Consider the following 16,199-nt stretch of genomic DNA (forward strand, 5'->3'; position numbering starts at 1 on the left):
AAAAGAACATTAAATGAAAACCTTTCATCATCATTCTACATTGAATAGTGTAGAGAAAAAAATGGAGGTAGAAAGAAACCATAATACCAAAATCAACGAAAAGTAAAGACCATAAAAAAAATCCGAAAAATCATGCCACACCTATATTTGCCGCAGTTTGCTCTCTATAATTAGTACATGCATGCCTTCCTTTAACACGGCTATTCTGGGTGCCTCCTCCATTTACCGAAGGGGCATCATTTAGCTCTCTCTTTCTTTCTCTCTTCTCTTTTCGTCGTTGCACTAGCTCACAATCTTCTATTGTCCCTGCAAAGCTAAAGAACGAGAGGAAAAATGACTATACCAATAAGTCAGTTCCTAGCGTTAGCCCTCCTCTCCTTTTTTGTTGCCTCTGCAATCGCTGATGAGAAGCCTCGTGGTGTCACCTACGACGGTCGTTCAATGATCATCAATGGCAACAGGGAATTGCTCTTTTCTGGTTCTATTCATTACCCTCGTAGCCCTCCTGAGGTGACTTCAGAATCTAGCCTCTTTTTGACATTTTAAATAAGTCTCGGACATGATATGTAAAGCATAATAATAGATTGGACGAATCCGTTGGACCAGAGAGAAAAAGTTACATACAATCCGCGCTTGCATGAAACAAAATGAATGCAAGACATGTGTACTCTGCCATATAAAACTATATTTGACTTCATAATCAAATTACTTAATTTAGTATAAATACTAAGTGCAAGAAAATATTTGTTGGGATTGCTGTATCTGCCAAAATAATACATGATTCTTTTAACAATATTTACTCATGAAACTATGTTAATATTGGGATTGATCAGATGTGGCATGACATCATAAGGAAAGCTAAGGAAGGAGGTCTGAATCTAATTCAGACTTATGTTTTCTGGAACATACACGAGCCGGTTCAAGGGCAGGTAACATCTATGTTCTGTTCATGCATGCATTAAAGAATATATCAATTATCCAAATAGTTAACATCTCCCACTTGTGAATGTACAGTTCAACTTTGAAGGAAACTATGACTTGGTGAAATTCATCAAGATGATAGGAGAGCAAGACTTATATGTGAACCTAAGAGTTGGACCTTACATCGAGGCTGAATGGAATCAAGGGTATATATTATATATAATTCCATTTAATTAATTGCTAATGGAGTGTTTCTAATTTTTGCTTATTGATCATGGAACAGTGGATTCCCATACTGGCTTAGAGAGGTTCCTAATATCACATTCCGTTCTTATAACGAACCATTCATGGTATGTTTTCACATATATATAATGCTCTTAAATAAATATGAAGTAGCTTTAATTGTTCATTCTTGTTTATTTATTCCTTGTTTGTAATTTTTCCACTTTGCAGCACCACATGAAAAAATATGCAGAAATGGTGATTGACTTGATGAAAAAGGAGAAGTTGTTCGCGCCTCAAGGAGGCCCCATTATCATGGCTCAGGTCCCTTCTCATATCTATTGCTCGAAAGAGATAAACGAGAACAAATTCTTTTATTAAGTAAAGTTATTAAATTTTTCTTTTTAAGTAGTATACAAAACAATAGCTAGTATATACCATGCATATTCCTCTACACCTTGGTATTTCATCAGTGTCCTTATGAATATTTTTAATTCTTAACAGATTGAAAACGAATACAACAATGTCCAGCTTGCTTACAGAGAAGATGGAAAGAAGTATATAAAGTGGGCTGCTGATATGGCTACTGGATTGTACAATGGAGTCCCTTGGGTCATGTGCAAGCAAAAGGATGCCCCTCCACAAGTGGTAGGTTTTCTTTTAATAAAATAATTACTACTATTAATTTTTAGAAAGCGAAAAATAATGTAACTTCAAATGTATTGGAAAACCATTATATTAGAACTGATCACACTTCTCTCCTTTTTCTTTTTTGATTATTTCTCAAGATCAACACATGCAATGGAAGGCATTGTGCAGATACTTTCACAGGTCCCAATGGTCCCAACAAGCCTTCTTTGTGGACTGAAAATTGGACTGCGCAGTAAGTATATATATATATATATTGTCTTTCTACTAATTAAATTATGGGTAATATTAAGTGTATGTTACAAATATTTTGAATTACGTACAGATATAGGACATTTGGAGACCCTCCATCACAAAGAGCAGCTGAAGATATTGCATTTTCTGTAGCTCGTTTCTTTGCGAAGAATGGAACTCTAACAAACTATTACATGGTACTCATTCCATAATATTTTACCTTTGAATGTGACAAAAAAATTTAATTATTTCTTGTACTTCAGTACCATGGTGGCACCAACTTTGGAAGAACAGGCTCTTCCTTTGTGACGACTCGCTATTATGATGAAGCTCCCCTTGATGAATTTGGTAATTAAATTCATCCTTAAGATTAACTAATTAAAACACTTGGATCAAGAAGTTTAATTTATGTCTATTTTAGGTTTGAAGAGGGAACCCAAATGGAGTCACTTGAGAGACTTGCACAGAGCTATAAGACTGTCCAGAAGGGCTCTCCTTTGGGGAACTCCCACTGTTCAAAAGATTAGCCAAGACCTCGAGGTAACCAAAGGTTTGCACTTTGCATGCATTAACCCAACCAAAATCAGCTTGAATTTTACTTCTATAAATTACTTTGCAGATTACAGTTTGGGAGAAGCCCGGAAGCGATTGTGCTGCCTTTTTGACCAATAACCATACCAAGTTACCATCCACAATTAAATTCAGGGATCAAGAATATTACTTACCTGAGAAGTCTGTTAGCATTCTCCCTGATTGCAAGACTGTTGTTTACAACACCCAAACGGTAACATCAAATAAAAACATTATTTAGTCCAAAAATTTCATTTCTTATTGATTTGAAAAATCAAGGTTAACAAAAAATATCAACTCTAATTTTATAATGGTGAAAACAGGTTGTTGCCCAACATAATTCAAGGAACTTCATAGCATCAGAGAAAGCAAAGAATCTCAAATGGGAAATGTACCAAGAGAAAGTTCCAACCATCAATGACTTGCCACTTAAGAACAGAGAACCCCTGGAGCTCTATAGTTTGACAAAAGATACTTCAGACTATGCTTGGTACAGCACAAGGTACTTATGTTCGTTGTTATTGTTGTTGTCGTTATTAATTGTTACTACTATTATCAATTTCGTTTGTTATCTTAATACTGAAATTGTTACAAATCACAGCATCAACTTTAATCGTCATGACTTGCCCATGAGACCTGACATCCTCCCCGTCATGTCAATCGCAAGTATGGGTCACGCATTGGCAGCCTTCGTTAATGGCGAGTTTGTTGGTGAGTGACACCTTTTATTGACAAATATCAAAATGTCAACTTATTTTCACAGAACTATGTTAAGATTACTTATTGAATTTGTTGGTAATAAAATTAATTTCAGGGTTTGGACACGGTAACAACATTGAGAAGAGCTTTGTTTTCCAGAAACCTGTCATCTTGAAACCTGGAACTAACCACATCACCCTTTTAGCTGAGACAATTGGATTTCCGGTATTCATTTCATTAACAATAACTTCAAAATAAATCTTTACAAAAATAAGAACGAGGAATTTTAAAGAGGAAGAGCTCATACGATATATATGAATGCAGAATAGCGGAGCTTATATGGAAAAGAGGTTTGCTGGACCCCGAGGTATAACTCTACAAGGCTTGATGGCTGGAACCCTTGACATAACCCTAAACAACTGGGGACACAAGGTAAACATGTATTTGTATTTGAGTTTAGATTCTATTTACTAGCATATTTAAAAAATAGGAGTATTATTTCTTATGAGATAATTATAGGTAAATTTCTAAGTTAGGCATTAATTAATTAGTAACTTGATAAAAAATACCCGACATGTTTATAATAGGTTAAACTATACTGATTGTGTAAATAGTTTTACGGTGTCAATGCATATATAACTTAATTCATTTATAGAAAAGTGAAATTCAAATGTTTGATGCTTCACAAACTTAAAGATGTATAACATAACATGGTTATTGTTGGCTACTTTAAAGGTTGGCATATCCGGTGAAAAAGAACAAATATTCACAGAAGAAGGTGCGAAGAAAGTGAAGTGGACTCCTGTGTCTGGTCCTCCACCAGGACCTATCACTTGGTACAAGGTAAGTACAGAAGTGTAATTTCTTTTTGTTTAATTATGCGTAATTTCTAAGCATCAAGATTAAATTTATCGTCCATATTTAACTATGTGTTCATTTCTAATTTGTGGGTTACAGACCTACTTTGATGCCCCTGAAGGCAACAATCCAGTAGCCTTAAAGATGGACAAAATGCAAAAGGGTATGATGTGGGTCAATGGTAATAGCCTTGGTCGTTACTGGGTATCATTCCTTTCCCCTCTTGGACAGCCCACTCAATCTGAGTAAGTACAAGCATTAATATGTGTTAGAATTATGTGATCATCTCATTTAAAAGTTTAAAATAATTTTGGTTCTTTTTCATAGCCAAACAAGTTTAAATTGTCTTTAATGACACACAACAGTGAGAATTGATTAAATCTTAACGTGCTCTAATATTATATTGAATTATGCGGCCAAGAACATGTTTGTACTTAATTATATCTAATAATTATATATCATAAAACATATTATTGTTTTAGGTATCATATTCCAAGAGCTTTCTTGAAGCCAAAGGATAATCTCCTAGTAATCTTTGAGGAAACTGGAGGTCTCCCAGAAACCATTAAAGTCCAAACAGTTAACAGAGACACAATCTGCAGTATCATCTCTGAGTACCGACCTCCTAGCGTTAAGTCTTTTGAGAGGTCCGGAAGTCAATTCAATGCTATCGTGGAAGATCTAAAGTCAGGAGCTCAATTAGCTTGCCCAGAAAACAATCAAGTGATCAAGAAAATTGAGTTTGCTAGCTATGGTAATCCTGATGGAGCTTGTGGAAACTTGTATCTTGGGAATTGCACTTCTCCCAACAGTCTCAAAGTTGTAGAACAGCATTGTTTAGGAAAGAATACATGTGCAATCCCAGTTGAGAGAGAAGCTTTTGATGAGCTAAGCAAGGATCCTTGCCCTAATACATTCAAGACTTTGGCCGTCCAAGCAAAGTGTGGGCTTCCATAGAATAATTAGAGCCATCCTCTTTAAAATATATCTTACTACTAGTAGCTAGACCTTGATTCTCTCAAACTTATTTTTTATGCAAATTAATTACAATATATTTCATCCAAAAGTTTTTTGATTTTTATTTCTATTTCGTTTTTGCTTTCATTAATAAGATTGGCTCAGCTGCTTTCTTGGTTGCTTTTCTCTAATTGTCGTTCATCATTTGTATATAAATTTGCGCCTCCTAAACGTTCTATTTCTACGTTACCTTCTTTTGAGTAGATAACTAAACTGAGTTTAGATTTATGGATTTAAGTTATAGTAGTATATAATAATGGTATAAAATATTTACACAATCAAGTTCCTAAAAATAATTACAAGCTCAGTTAACTAGGAGTAATTATATTCGGCTTACTGGTATTGACACATGTTCTTACCCCGATTTTGAAAGCTGGCCCCGCAACTTTTGTTTTTCCCATTTAAGCACCTCCAATTGGAAAAAACACGCCTAATAAACACTTCCAACAAAGTGGGTATCTCAATTAGGGGTGTATAAAGGAAACCGACAAATCGTACCAATCCGATAATCCGAGTCAAACCGAAAAAAAAAACCTGACTATGGTTTGGTGTTGGAAAAAAAAACCGACCATTATTGGTTTAGTTTGGTTTTAACTAAAGAAAGTCAAACCGAAACCAAACCAACCTGACATTACATATATAGAAATTTTAGATATATTTAATATATAAATATACTTATTGTGATGTAATTTATAAATATTTCTTAAAAAATTTCATAATTTTATCTTTTAAGGTATTATTTCAAGGTTGGACTTAGAACTTTTGAATGCTCCAATAAGTTTTATAGCCATTAATATTAGTAAATTAAATAATGCTAACAAAAGCTCAAACCAAAATCAAATCAATACCAATGCTAACAAAAGACATTCAGTTCAATATTACGAACGAGAATGTATTGAATATGTATTTTTTATTTTGCAATAATTTAGATAAAAATGCATAACCTATTTTTATTTTTCTTTAGTGTTTAGTCATGTAATTAATACTCCCTTATTAGTCTATTTATTTTAGCATGACTTAGTACTTTTAGATTATGTTTATTTTTATTATGGCTTTTTAATTAGCAATATTTATATTACATAATTTTATTGTCTTTATTGTTGAATATTTTAGGATAATGCCATTACACATCTCATATTTTGTATTATTTTTTTGAAAAATACTTTATATAGTTGTATCTTACTAGGATTAAAGAAATATTTTGAGCATACATTATATGTTTTGTTCTACGAAGATTTTACCGGAAAAAATAGCCCAAAAAACCCGAAAACCCGAGAAAAACCGAGATTGAAAAACCCGAGTTTTATTGGTTTGGTTTGGTCTTTAGATTTAATAAACCGACACAATTGGTTTGGTTTGGTAATTGTAAAATCCAAACCAACCCGGCCTATGTACACCCCTAATCTCAACTACGCCGACATATATAAGTAACATGTCACATGCTTTGTTGAAGGAATGTAAACAGCAGAATTTAAAGGAGAGGTTCAAAGTTATATAGTACTAAATGTGTGCAGGAATCTTAGGACCCGTTTGGCCATAGATTTTGCCAACATAAATTTGGGTTTTATTTGGCAAACACATGTATGGCCATAGATTTTGAAGGTTCCTAGGTTGATTTTGCTCTATTTGGCAAAAATTAAAAAGTTGGAGGTTTGAAAGATTCACAGGTTTAACCGGGAGTTGACTTTGAGGATATCAGGTTCAGATTGTTGTTCCGAAATTTGGAATATGTTCTTATGTTATTTGCGACTTATGTGCAAACATCGGTTGTATTCTGAGTTAGTTTGATAAGAATCGGACGCTTGGTTGGAAGCTTATAAGCTTATCAACTTAAGAGAATTTAATTGATGGTTTAGTCGTCGATTTGTAGGTGTAATGATTTTACATATGTTTGGAGACTTTGGATAGTTCCGGGTAGTAATTACGGACTTTTTGATATTATCAAAAGGGGTCCTGGGCAGCTCGAGTGAGTTTTAGGCCACCCTGATTTTGGTTGAGTTACAGATTTTATGCTGGTGTCAGGTCCATCTTCGCGATCACACAGGTTGGATTGCGATCACAGAGTACATTTGAGCTGGGACAGATCCTTCTTCTTCGTGTTCGCGACACAGGGGTTGCGTTCGCAATAGTTGTGGCAGATTGACTATGATGACCCGATAGGTCATTTATAGTTTTAACCTTTATTTATGTGCTCCGAAACCTCGACTACCTCCGTTTACCTTCCTCGATTTGTGTATGCAGTCCGTGTATTTTTTTGAAAATTTTTTATGTGAAATATTAAAGAAAATGTGAAACTTAGCCTTAAAATGATTCGAGTTGTCTACGGCCAATATTTTGTATAAATGGACCCGGATCAGTATTTTGACAGTTCCATGGGTCCGTATCATGATTTGGGACTTGGGCGTATACCCGGAATCGAATTCGGAAGTCCCTAACTTGATTTAACGAGATTTGTTGAAAACTAGTAATTTGAAGGTTTAAAGAATTCTTTGGTTTGACCGTAGGTTGATTGTGTTGCTACCGGGTTCGGATTTTGATTTCGGAATTTGGTATAGGTTCATTTCACTATTTATGATTTGTCTACAAAAATTTGGTGCAAAACAGAGTTAATTTGACGTGATTCGGACGTCCAACTGTAAATTTGCATGTTCTTGAGTTTCTTTGAAACTATCATTCATTTTGATATCCGATTCGTAGTTCTAGGTTTTATTTTGGTAGTTTGATCGCACGAGCGAGTTCGTATGATGTTATTATACTTGTGTGCATGTTTGGTTTGGAGCCCAAGGGGCTCGAGTGAGTTCCGGATAGGCTACAAATGATTTTTTGACTTAGGCAATTGCTGGTTTCTGATATCAGGTGCATTGTGCTTCGCGATCGCGAAGGGAAACTTGGGGCTGGGGTGGTTTTCTTCTACGCGAATGCGGGTAGTCGCGAACGGAAAACATTGGGGGGCTTACCCTTTGCGAATGTGACCACCCTCTCGTGAACATGAAGGGTTATGGGATTCTGGGGGTAGTCGGCCAGTAACTCTATGCGAACGCGAGATCGACAAGCGCAAAATCGGTGTATAAAACTTAGGCTCGCTAGTCAAAGATAGTATAGTATTAAATCGTCTCCACAGAGATTGGGTTAAATAATGTTCTAATAAATCTTCAGCTCAACACTATGCAGGATAATAAATCTTTGATTTATGTTATTATCGACTACTAATAAAACTAAGATTTTCAATCGTAAGAAACTAATGGCAATTAATGACTAAATAGCAACGATAGAATATCAAGGTGAGAAGTAAGGGTTGTAATAAGATATGTGATCAACTATTATTCCGGGTAACTCTATGTTAAGTTCACTCTTAACTTTTATTGACTCCTTCAATTTCAACAGATGATTAGGCTACCTTAGGGATTCAGATTCTTCTTCCAAATGAATGAGAGTTCCCCTAATCAACCTAATAACCGATCCTATGAACATATACATAAATATAGTGAATGAATCTTCTTTCGAAGAACGCCTCTCGAATATTCTTCTAAACTGAATTAATTGATAACTCTCTAAGCTCTTTTGATTACCTATTAGAGGCGTAAAATCAACCCAAACAATATGGCACAATGCAAATGCAGCAACACTTCTCTTTCGATTAAAGTAAAACCACAATTATCCTTGCAATTCAATTAATAACTTATTCAATGAACTAGAGCAATTAACAAAGAATAAATCCAAAATAATAGTCAAATCACAACATCCGTCAATAACACTAAGAAAGATTACTCCATAGTGGAGAAGTTGTTCATCACAAGAGTATTAGAAGAACAAAAAGGCATTATAATTCTAAAAATCAAACACACTTTCGTATTGAATGAATTGGATCAAGTATTTTGCATCTCTATTGCTTCTTTGCCTTCTTCTCTCCCAAAAGTTGCTATAAAATTCAAGATACCCTATTTTAGATGAGCTAGGCTTCATATAAGTCAAAAGGATTCGCATCAGAAATTACAAAAATAGGCTTGGGAAAAGTTTCCAGAACTGAACGTGCATGGCCGCTCACCTGGAGGTGTTATCGCGCATATGGTCGCGTACCTCTAGCAGTGTACTATTTCACTTGCGCACTCAAGTGCGCGCTGGATGGGTCTCATGCGCGATTGCGCACCTTGGTGAACCTCTTGCTCAACTCTTTGTTTCTCCCATTAAGTGCATTGCGCGTTGATCCCCGAACATTATCCCAACTTAAACCTTGGGCTTTTACTCAGACTTCAAAGCTTCAAAATAGCTCGAATTAGCTCCAAAACCTCATCGTAGCTCAAAAACACTCCTACAAGGCATAAAACACACACTCAGTGCAAAATAATATCATTTAAAGCTCAAGCACTAGTAAAGTGCAGCGAATTAAAGTGGAATTAATGGCCAAAGTATGCAATTATAGCCTACCATTAACACTCCATACCTAAACCATTACTCGTCCTCGAGTAATCAAACTACACTTCACCTAAACTACGACCTTTTTCAACAACTCTTATGACTCATCACACCAAGACTCTTTAAAACAGATTAAGTACAATATTGTAACATCTTAACCTCAAGATTTGACTCAAAAGCACTGCGCGTTATTTATAACTCGCTCACTTACTCTAACACAGAGGTCAAGTATTACCTTTCCTTCGTGAATCCAGTGCCCTCACACAAAAATAGAGAGTAGTTCTATACATAACAGACATTAAGAACAATTAGGAACTCAAGATAGAAAGAATTCACCCACTCTTAGAAACAACATTCATATGCCACAAAAGATGTACCATATGATTGCTTGTAGTGTACTACTCTACTAATTGAGCTCATTCAGTCAAATATCAAGTGGGACTGTAATTGGTTGTAATGTAGGTTGCGGGATGGGTAGGATACATTTAGATATAAGAGCAACTAAACCTCCCTAAGCACTTTTAATACATACATTTTAAGATTCAAAACCCCACACTTATGTCAAACGATGACTCCACCTTCACATCAACATACATCAACTCCTACTTCTTTAAGCATAATTATATCAAGAGTTACCACTTATCATTCAATATTTGCACACAATACAACTATTTTTTTTCTTCTTTTCTTTTTCAATTCAAGTGTCTCTCATTTTTTTCAAAACAAAGCACCTTTCTCCTTATTTCAATAATTCCACTCAAAAGCCAAATCAATACCCCACACTTTAACTTTTACAAAATTTATAATAAATTCAAGTGCTCACGAACGGTGAAAGTTTCAAATAGTTGGTCAATTCAAACAAACGAATAAGGCTTGTAATGTGCTTGCCAAAGAAACAGGATTACAGGCGCAAAAAGGGTTAACTACGATACATAATAACTAGGTGGGTAAAAGCATATAACTGGCTCAACAAAGAAATGCCTATATCACTTTCAAGACTGAATAAAACTACTACTTCTCATTGCAAACACACGGGGCAAGTTCTATACATAAAATGCAACGTACAGAATAACACAAAACCTCACACACACATGGCACATAACTCACTCAAGATTGAACTATCAAGACACTCTAGTCAAAGCAATTAAGCAAAATTAAGATAATACAATTTAAGGTACTCATACACGAGTAAAAAAACTTAGCCTAAGTGTCACAACTAAAGCATTCACTATTCTCAAGGCATAATAGAGTCTAGATATATTGCCTTTCATTCAAATCATAGCTCAAGGTTCCCACACCTAACAAAAATAAAAGGCTGAATACATAAGTAGCCCCTTAAACTTATCCAAATTTTTCACTTAGATACTTATACTAAAACTTGTACCTATTGAACACATGATCTATGCAAAAGGTGTTTTATTAGACACGAAAATTTGAGAGACCCAAAAACCAAAACGCGTGTAATTCACTGACAATGACATGGAAAAGCAACCACTGAAATAAGGCCATGTGGCTTGTGATTTTATTAATTCAAAATATATACATACGTCTTCTTTTTCTCCAAACATATTTGGATTCACCATTAAAACCAGACTCACACCAACACTTAAAAGCTTATAGAAAGAATTTCTCATTCTTGTTAGATTTTATTCTTCCTTTTTACCAGAAAGACATTATTATGTCTGATATAATTAAACCCAGATTAGCAAGAATTATATTCAGACTAACCTTATATGAGTATGAAAAAAGCAAAAAGATTAGATCTGCCCCACTAAATATCATCTCTTATAAAAAAGTCTATTATCCAAAATAGAATTGAAAGCATAAGCTCCATAAAATAAGTGTTGTTAAGTCTACAATAGACTATTATTTTTGAATTAAACTTAGTTTTTCTATTAGTCAAGATTCGAGACATGGGTATATATTGATTGTTTTTCTCTGTGTGCTTTTAACTCAATTATCCATGAGTTATTGGATTGGAGTTCCAGGATTAGCTTAACATTATTCAAATGAGATTGATAATTATTGCTGCCAGTAGGAATTACTGAAAGTGCTCGTTCCATGCTACAATTTTACTTTTTTCTTTGAACTTCACAGTTCTATGTTAGATGAGTTGGAGTTGAAGTTGTATGAAGAAATTACATAGACATTAGGGCTTTTTTAAGTTTGTCAGCAATACACATAGAAGAGGGTGAATTTTATTACTATTAAAATTTATATATTTGTCAGCTTAACTTTAATAGATTCACGCGCTAAGGATACGTGATACTCACACTTTATGACATGTCAGCATTTTGTGTCTCATAGAACACTTTTTGCATAGATCAAGTATTCAATAGGTACAAGTTTTAGTATAAATGTCTAGGTGAAAAATTTGGACAAGTTTAAGGGGTTGCATATGTATTCAGCCAAAATAAAACTAACTACACCCGGTTCAATCAAAAATATTGGAAAAGAACCGCGATACAAAAAAAAATCAAGGGGGAATTAATACACTACCTAACAAAAGAAATTTTTTTTGTCTTTTTCTTTTGACTTTAATCATTCAAGAAATCCGTCGAATGATATCCATCATCGGGAAAAATCGAAAATTTTAAACTTTTTTTTTCTTCTAGTTACTACAACTAACAAAAATAAAACTAAAACTAACAAAAAGAAAACTCATATACATACATGTGAATATCATTCACCCCACACTTTAAATGGTGGTATGTACCCATAATACATAAAGAAAAATGCAAAGGTGAAGAAAAAACTCCCCTGAACAAGTCAGTCCATGTCAGAGACGGTGCCGAGGTCCAGATGACAAGCCCGACCAAGTGCACGCAGCCATGCCATGATCTTCTTCTCGAATTTGGCATTCTATGTAGCAAGGGTGTCCACTCGAGCTCTCAAATGAGTGACTGAAGTACGCATCCCCAACATCTCTTACTCTAAAGCGCTAGTTAACGTATCCCATCCGCCGCCTGAAGGTTCCCCAACACCCTGCTCATGCGGTGGAGAAGCAGCGACATCTTTACTATGCACCTCATCGCCCTCGTCAGGCGCATCAGATTCCTCACTATTTGCCTCAGCAGGCCCAGTAGGTTCCTTCCCAATTATAACTTTATCAGCCCTAAATTTCTGTTCGAGCTTGACTTTCCCATCAGTGGCCTTGTTTTCCGGTACCCGTGCCTCACGACATAACCGAGTGACTAGTAATGGGAAAAAGAGCCCATACTGCTGCAGAGGACACCTAATTGTCATCTCATCCTGAATGACTTACGTCAAAATTGTGGCCATTGACGAAGCACCAAATCAGAGCAGCTCGGGGACCATTCACCTCAGTAGTGTTGCATCAAGGCATGAGGTGGTTATTGATTATATAGAGGCAACATTTTCCCTCAAAAGTGTGCGAGGCTGAGTGAAATTTTCGTCCCTCCTTTGTCCATACTACCTCCTTCCCAGGTACACAAATGGTTGTAAAGAACAGGCACCACAAGTATGGTTCTCCGCAGTGCGTGGAGTACTAGCCACCTGTATCAGGGTCTTCCACGTACTCCGGCAGATGGTACGCCCTTCGGATGGCCTTCTTGGAGAAGTCCATTCTCTTCTTCTGGACTGTGCAGACATGACCGTCATGTTCTGGGTAGTTTGCATAAAATTCCCAAACAACTATTAAATTTGCCTCGTTGGGTTCTTCAAAGAATACCGCTAAGCCTCACCTGACCAATTTATGATACACTCTAGGATAATCATTTTGGAGAGACCCAATATCAATTCCCCTTTCCGGTATGGGCTTTTTGCTTGCCTTGTTATGAAATCATTCTTGGGCTTACCAGGAGACGAACTTGTTTTGATCATAGGGGCAATCGGAAAGAGAAGCTCGCTATCGGGACGTGCCCGCTTGACCACTTGTGGAGGCACCTACAATTTTTCTCTTCTTGGAGGGTGCCATAGTACCTGTAACAAACCGCCAACTATCAGCTAATGAATCACTTGGTGAACCAAGAGAGGCCACTCAGACTTCACCCTTATACTTGGTCACAAAATTGCACCCTCAATCTCATTGAGGCATTTACACAAATACTTAACATGCACAACTACTTCTAAACCCCCAAATAGCAATTTTAGCCATAGCAAAACTAACGATACACCATTTTTACTCCTAGAAACTATATTGTCAGTCTCCATGGTGAAACTTAACCTCCACCCATACGAAAAGTGAGAATAAAAAGAAAGGAACAAAACAAAACAAAATAAAAATAATAAAAGAGAGAGAAAGTATCGCACATACCTGAGAGGTCTCTGGGGAACAGAGCTCGCGATGATGGGTGAAAGGAGAAGAGTAGAGGGTGTTTTGGTGTTGTTTTTACAAAGTGGAGATGAGAGAAGGGGGGAGCAAGTTAGAGTTCGTTTAGTATAGGGGAGAAAAAGGGAAATTTTAGAATTTGGGGTTGTAGGGGGTCCGAAATTAAAAGGAAAAAGAAAAACTTACCTGTGCGCGGTCGCGCACGTTTGGCAGTGTACTGAGGAATATGCGCGGTCAGGTGCGCAGTCATCCCTTTAGGTACGCGACCATGTACGTTCTGCATCATCTGACGTTGCCTTTTGCGCGATGATATGCGTGAGGTGCCCTACCAGGTGCGCGGTCGCACATGGATACATTCAAAATGGGCCTTTTAGACACCTTAGTTCCTACCTTCTGCGATGCGTACCTTCCGCACCTACCACATCATAATATACACTAATTTCTATATATTCTATGCTATAAACAAAAGTGAAAAATCTAACTAGTAGAAGAGTTAGAGGTAATTCTGAGTTATAGTCGTCAACTTGACTCAACCGGGCATCCTCAACTGATTTTGATGCTGAAGGATTGCTGAGTAAATCCTCCAGTAAGATACGGTTTTAGCATGTGCCCTGTCACTTTGAAACTCTCCGCTCCGTCCTGGTTCTGGATCTCAATTGCCCCATATGGTGATACATGTTTCACCACAATACGGTTCTGTCGATCTAGATTTAATTTTTCCGGGGAACAACTTGAGTCTACTATTATACACTAAGACTCTATCCCTTTCATGAAACTCCTTTGGCTTAATCAGGCGATCATGCCACCTTTTAGTCTTTTCCTTGAAAATCCGCGCATTTTCATATGCGTCGAGCCTAAACTCCTCCAATGCATTCATTTGAGCCAACTTGTGTTCACCTGCAAGACTAAGATCAAGATTAAGCATCTTAATTGCCCAATAAGCTTTATGTTCTTTCTCAACAGGAAGATGACACAATTTTCCATACACTAGTTTGAACGGTGAAGTCCTTGTTTTGAATGAAGTTTTGTATGCCCATAGACCTTACTCCAATTTTATAGACCAATATTTACGAGAAGCACTAACCGTCTTTTCAAGAATTCGTTTAAGTTCACGTTAGCCACTTCGACTTGCCCGCTAGTTTGGGCATGGTACGGGTTCCTATTTTGTGTATGACCCTATACTTGGATAGTAGTGCAACAAACTGCTTGATCACAAAGTGTGACCCATTGTCACTAATAATCACTCTAGGTATCCAAAAGAGAGTAAAGATGTTCTTCCGTAAGAATTCACATACCACCCGAGCATCATTGGTCCTAGTAGGGATTGTTTCAACCCACTCAGAGACATAGTAAATGACTACTAGGACATACTCATAAGAATGTGACAATGGGAACGGACCCATGAAGTCAATGCCCCAAATTTCAAAAATTTCACATACCAGAATAGAGTTGAGGGGAATTTCTTCCCTCTTGCTAATATTACCTGCACTTTGATACTTGTCACATGCAGCTACATACGCTCGTGCGTCTTTGTACAAAGTAGGCAGAAATAAACTGGCTTCCATGACCTTTGCTGCAGTATGTTTCCACCATAGTATCCTCCAGTTGATCCTTCATGGCAGTGAGACAGAATGCTTGCCTTCTCTCCATCAGGCACACATCTTCGAATCACACCATCTGCACACAACTTAGACAAGAAAGAGTCATTCCAAGAATAATATTTTACCTCACTTTGCAGCTTCTTTTTCTGATTGGAGGTCAAGTCATGTGGCAGCCACCCACTAGCCAAGAAGTTGGCTATGTCGGCAAACCATGGTGGTCTATCGGAGACTACTACAATGGAAAAAATTTGTTCATCTGGGAACTCTTCCCGAATGTCCACCGCTTATATAGGTGGTTTCTCCAATCACGATAGGTAGTCAGCCACTTTATTTTCTATCCCCTTCCTTTGATTTCTAGAGCAAATTATTGTAGCAACAATGCCCACTACATCAGACGCAGTTTGGACTCTCTCTTAGTCAGCAAATATTTCAGTGCTGAGTGATTAATATGCACTATTAGTTTGCTTCCCACCAAATAGGACCTGAACTTGTCAAAAGCAAAGACTACTGCAAAAAAACTCCTTCTCTATGGTAGCATAGTTCACCTGAGAGTCATTCAAGGTCCGACTTGCATAGTAAATAGGCCAGAACAATTTATCTCTCCTCTGCCCCAGCACTGCTCCTACTGCCACATCGCTAGCGTCGCATATTATCTCAAAAGGCTCACTCCAGTTCGGAGTCACCATTATGGAGGCATTCACTAGCTTTTCCTTGATCAGTTTGAA

General features: G+C 36.7%; 1 protein-coding gene across 1 annotated transcript; it reads left to right on the forward strand.

Moving 5' to 3' along the window:
• Positions 1 to 239: 239 nt before the first annotated feature.
• Positions 240 to 5,183, forward strand: LOC107820294 (beta-galactosidase 13-like). Its single transcript, XM_016646555.2, has 18 exons — positions 240 to 510; positions 834 to 929; positions 1,015 to 1,127; positions 1,205 to 1,271; positions 1,375 to 1,467; positions 1,648 to 1,791; positions 1,932 to 2,026; positions 2,117 to 2,222; positions 2,289 to 2,373; positions 2,447 to 2,565; positions 2,645 to 2,809; positions 2,919 to 3,097; positions 3,197 to 3,306; positions 3,410 to 3,519; positions 3,619 to 3,726; positions 4,030 to 4,137; positions 4,252 to 4,397; positions 4,635 to 5,183. The coding sequence occupies exons 1-18, from the start codon at positions 334 to 336 to the stop codon at positions 5,107 to 5,109; spliced, it is 2,496 nt and encodes an 831-aa protein (XP_016502041.2). The 5' UTR covers positions 240 to 333; the 3' UTR covers positions 5,110 to 5,183.
• Positions 5,184 to 16,199: the final 11,016 nt, after the last annotated feature.

Source organism: Nicotiana tabacum, chromosome 6 (assembly GCF_000715075.1).
Source record: "Nicotiana tabacum cultivar K326 chromosome 6, ASM71507v2, whole genome shotgun sequence".
Lineage (NCBI taxonomy): Eukaryota > Viridiplantae > Streptophyta > Magnoliopsida > Solanales > Solanaceae > Nicotiana > Nicotiana tabacum.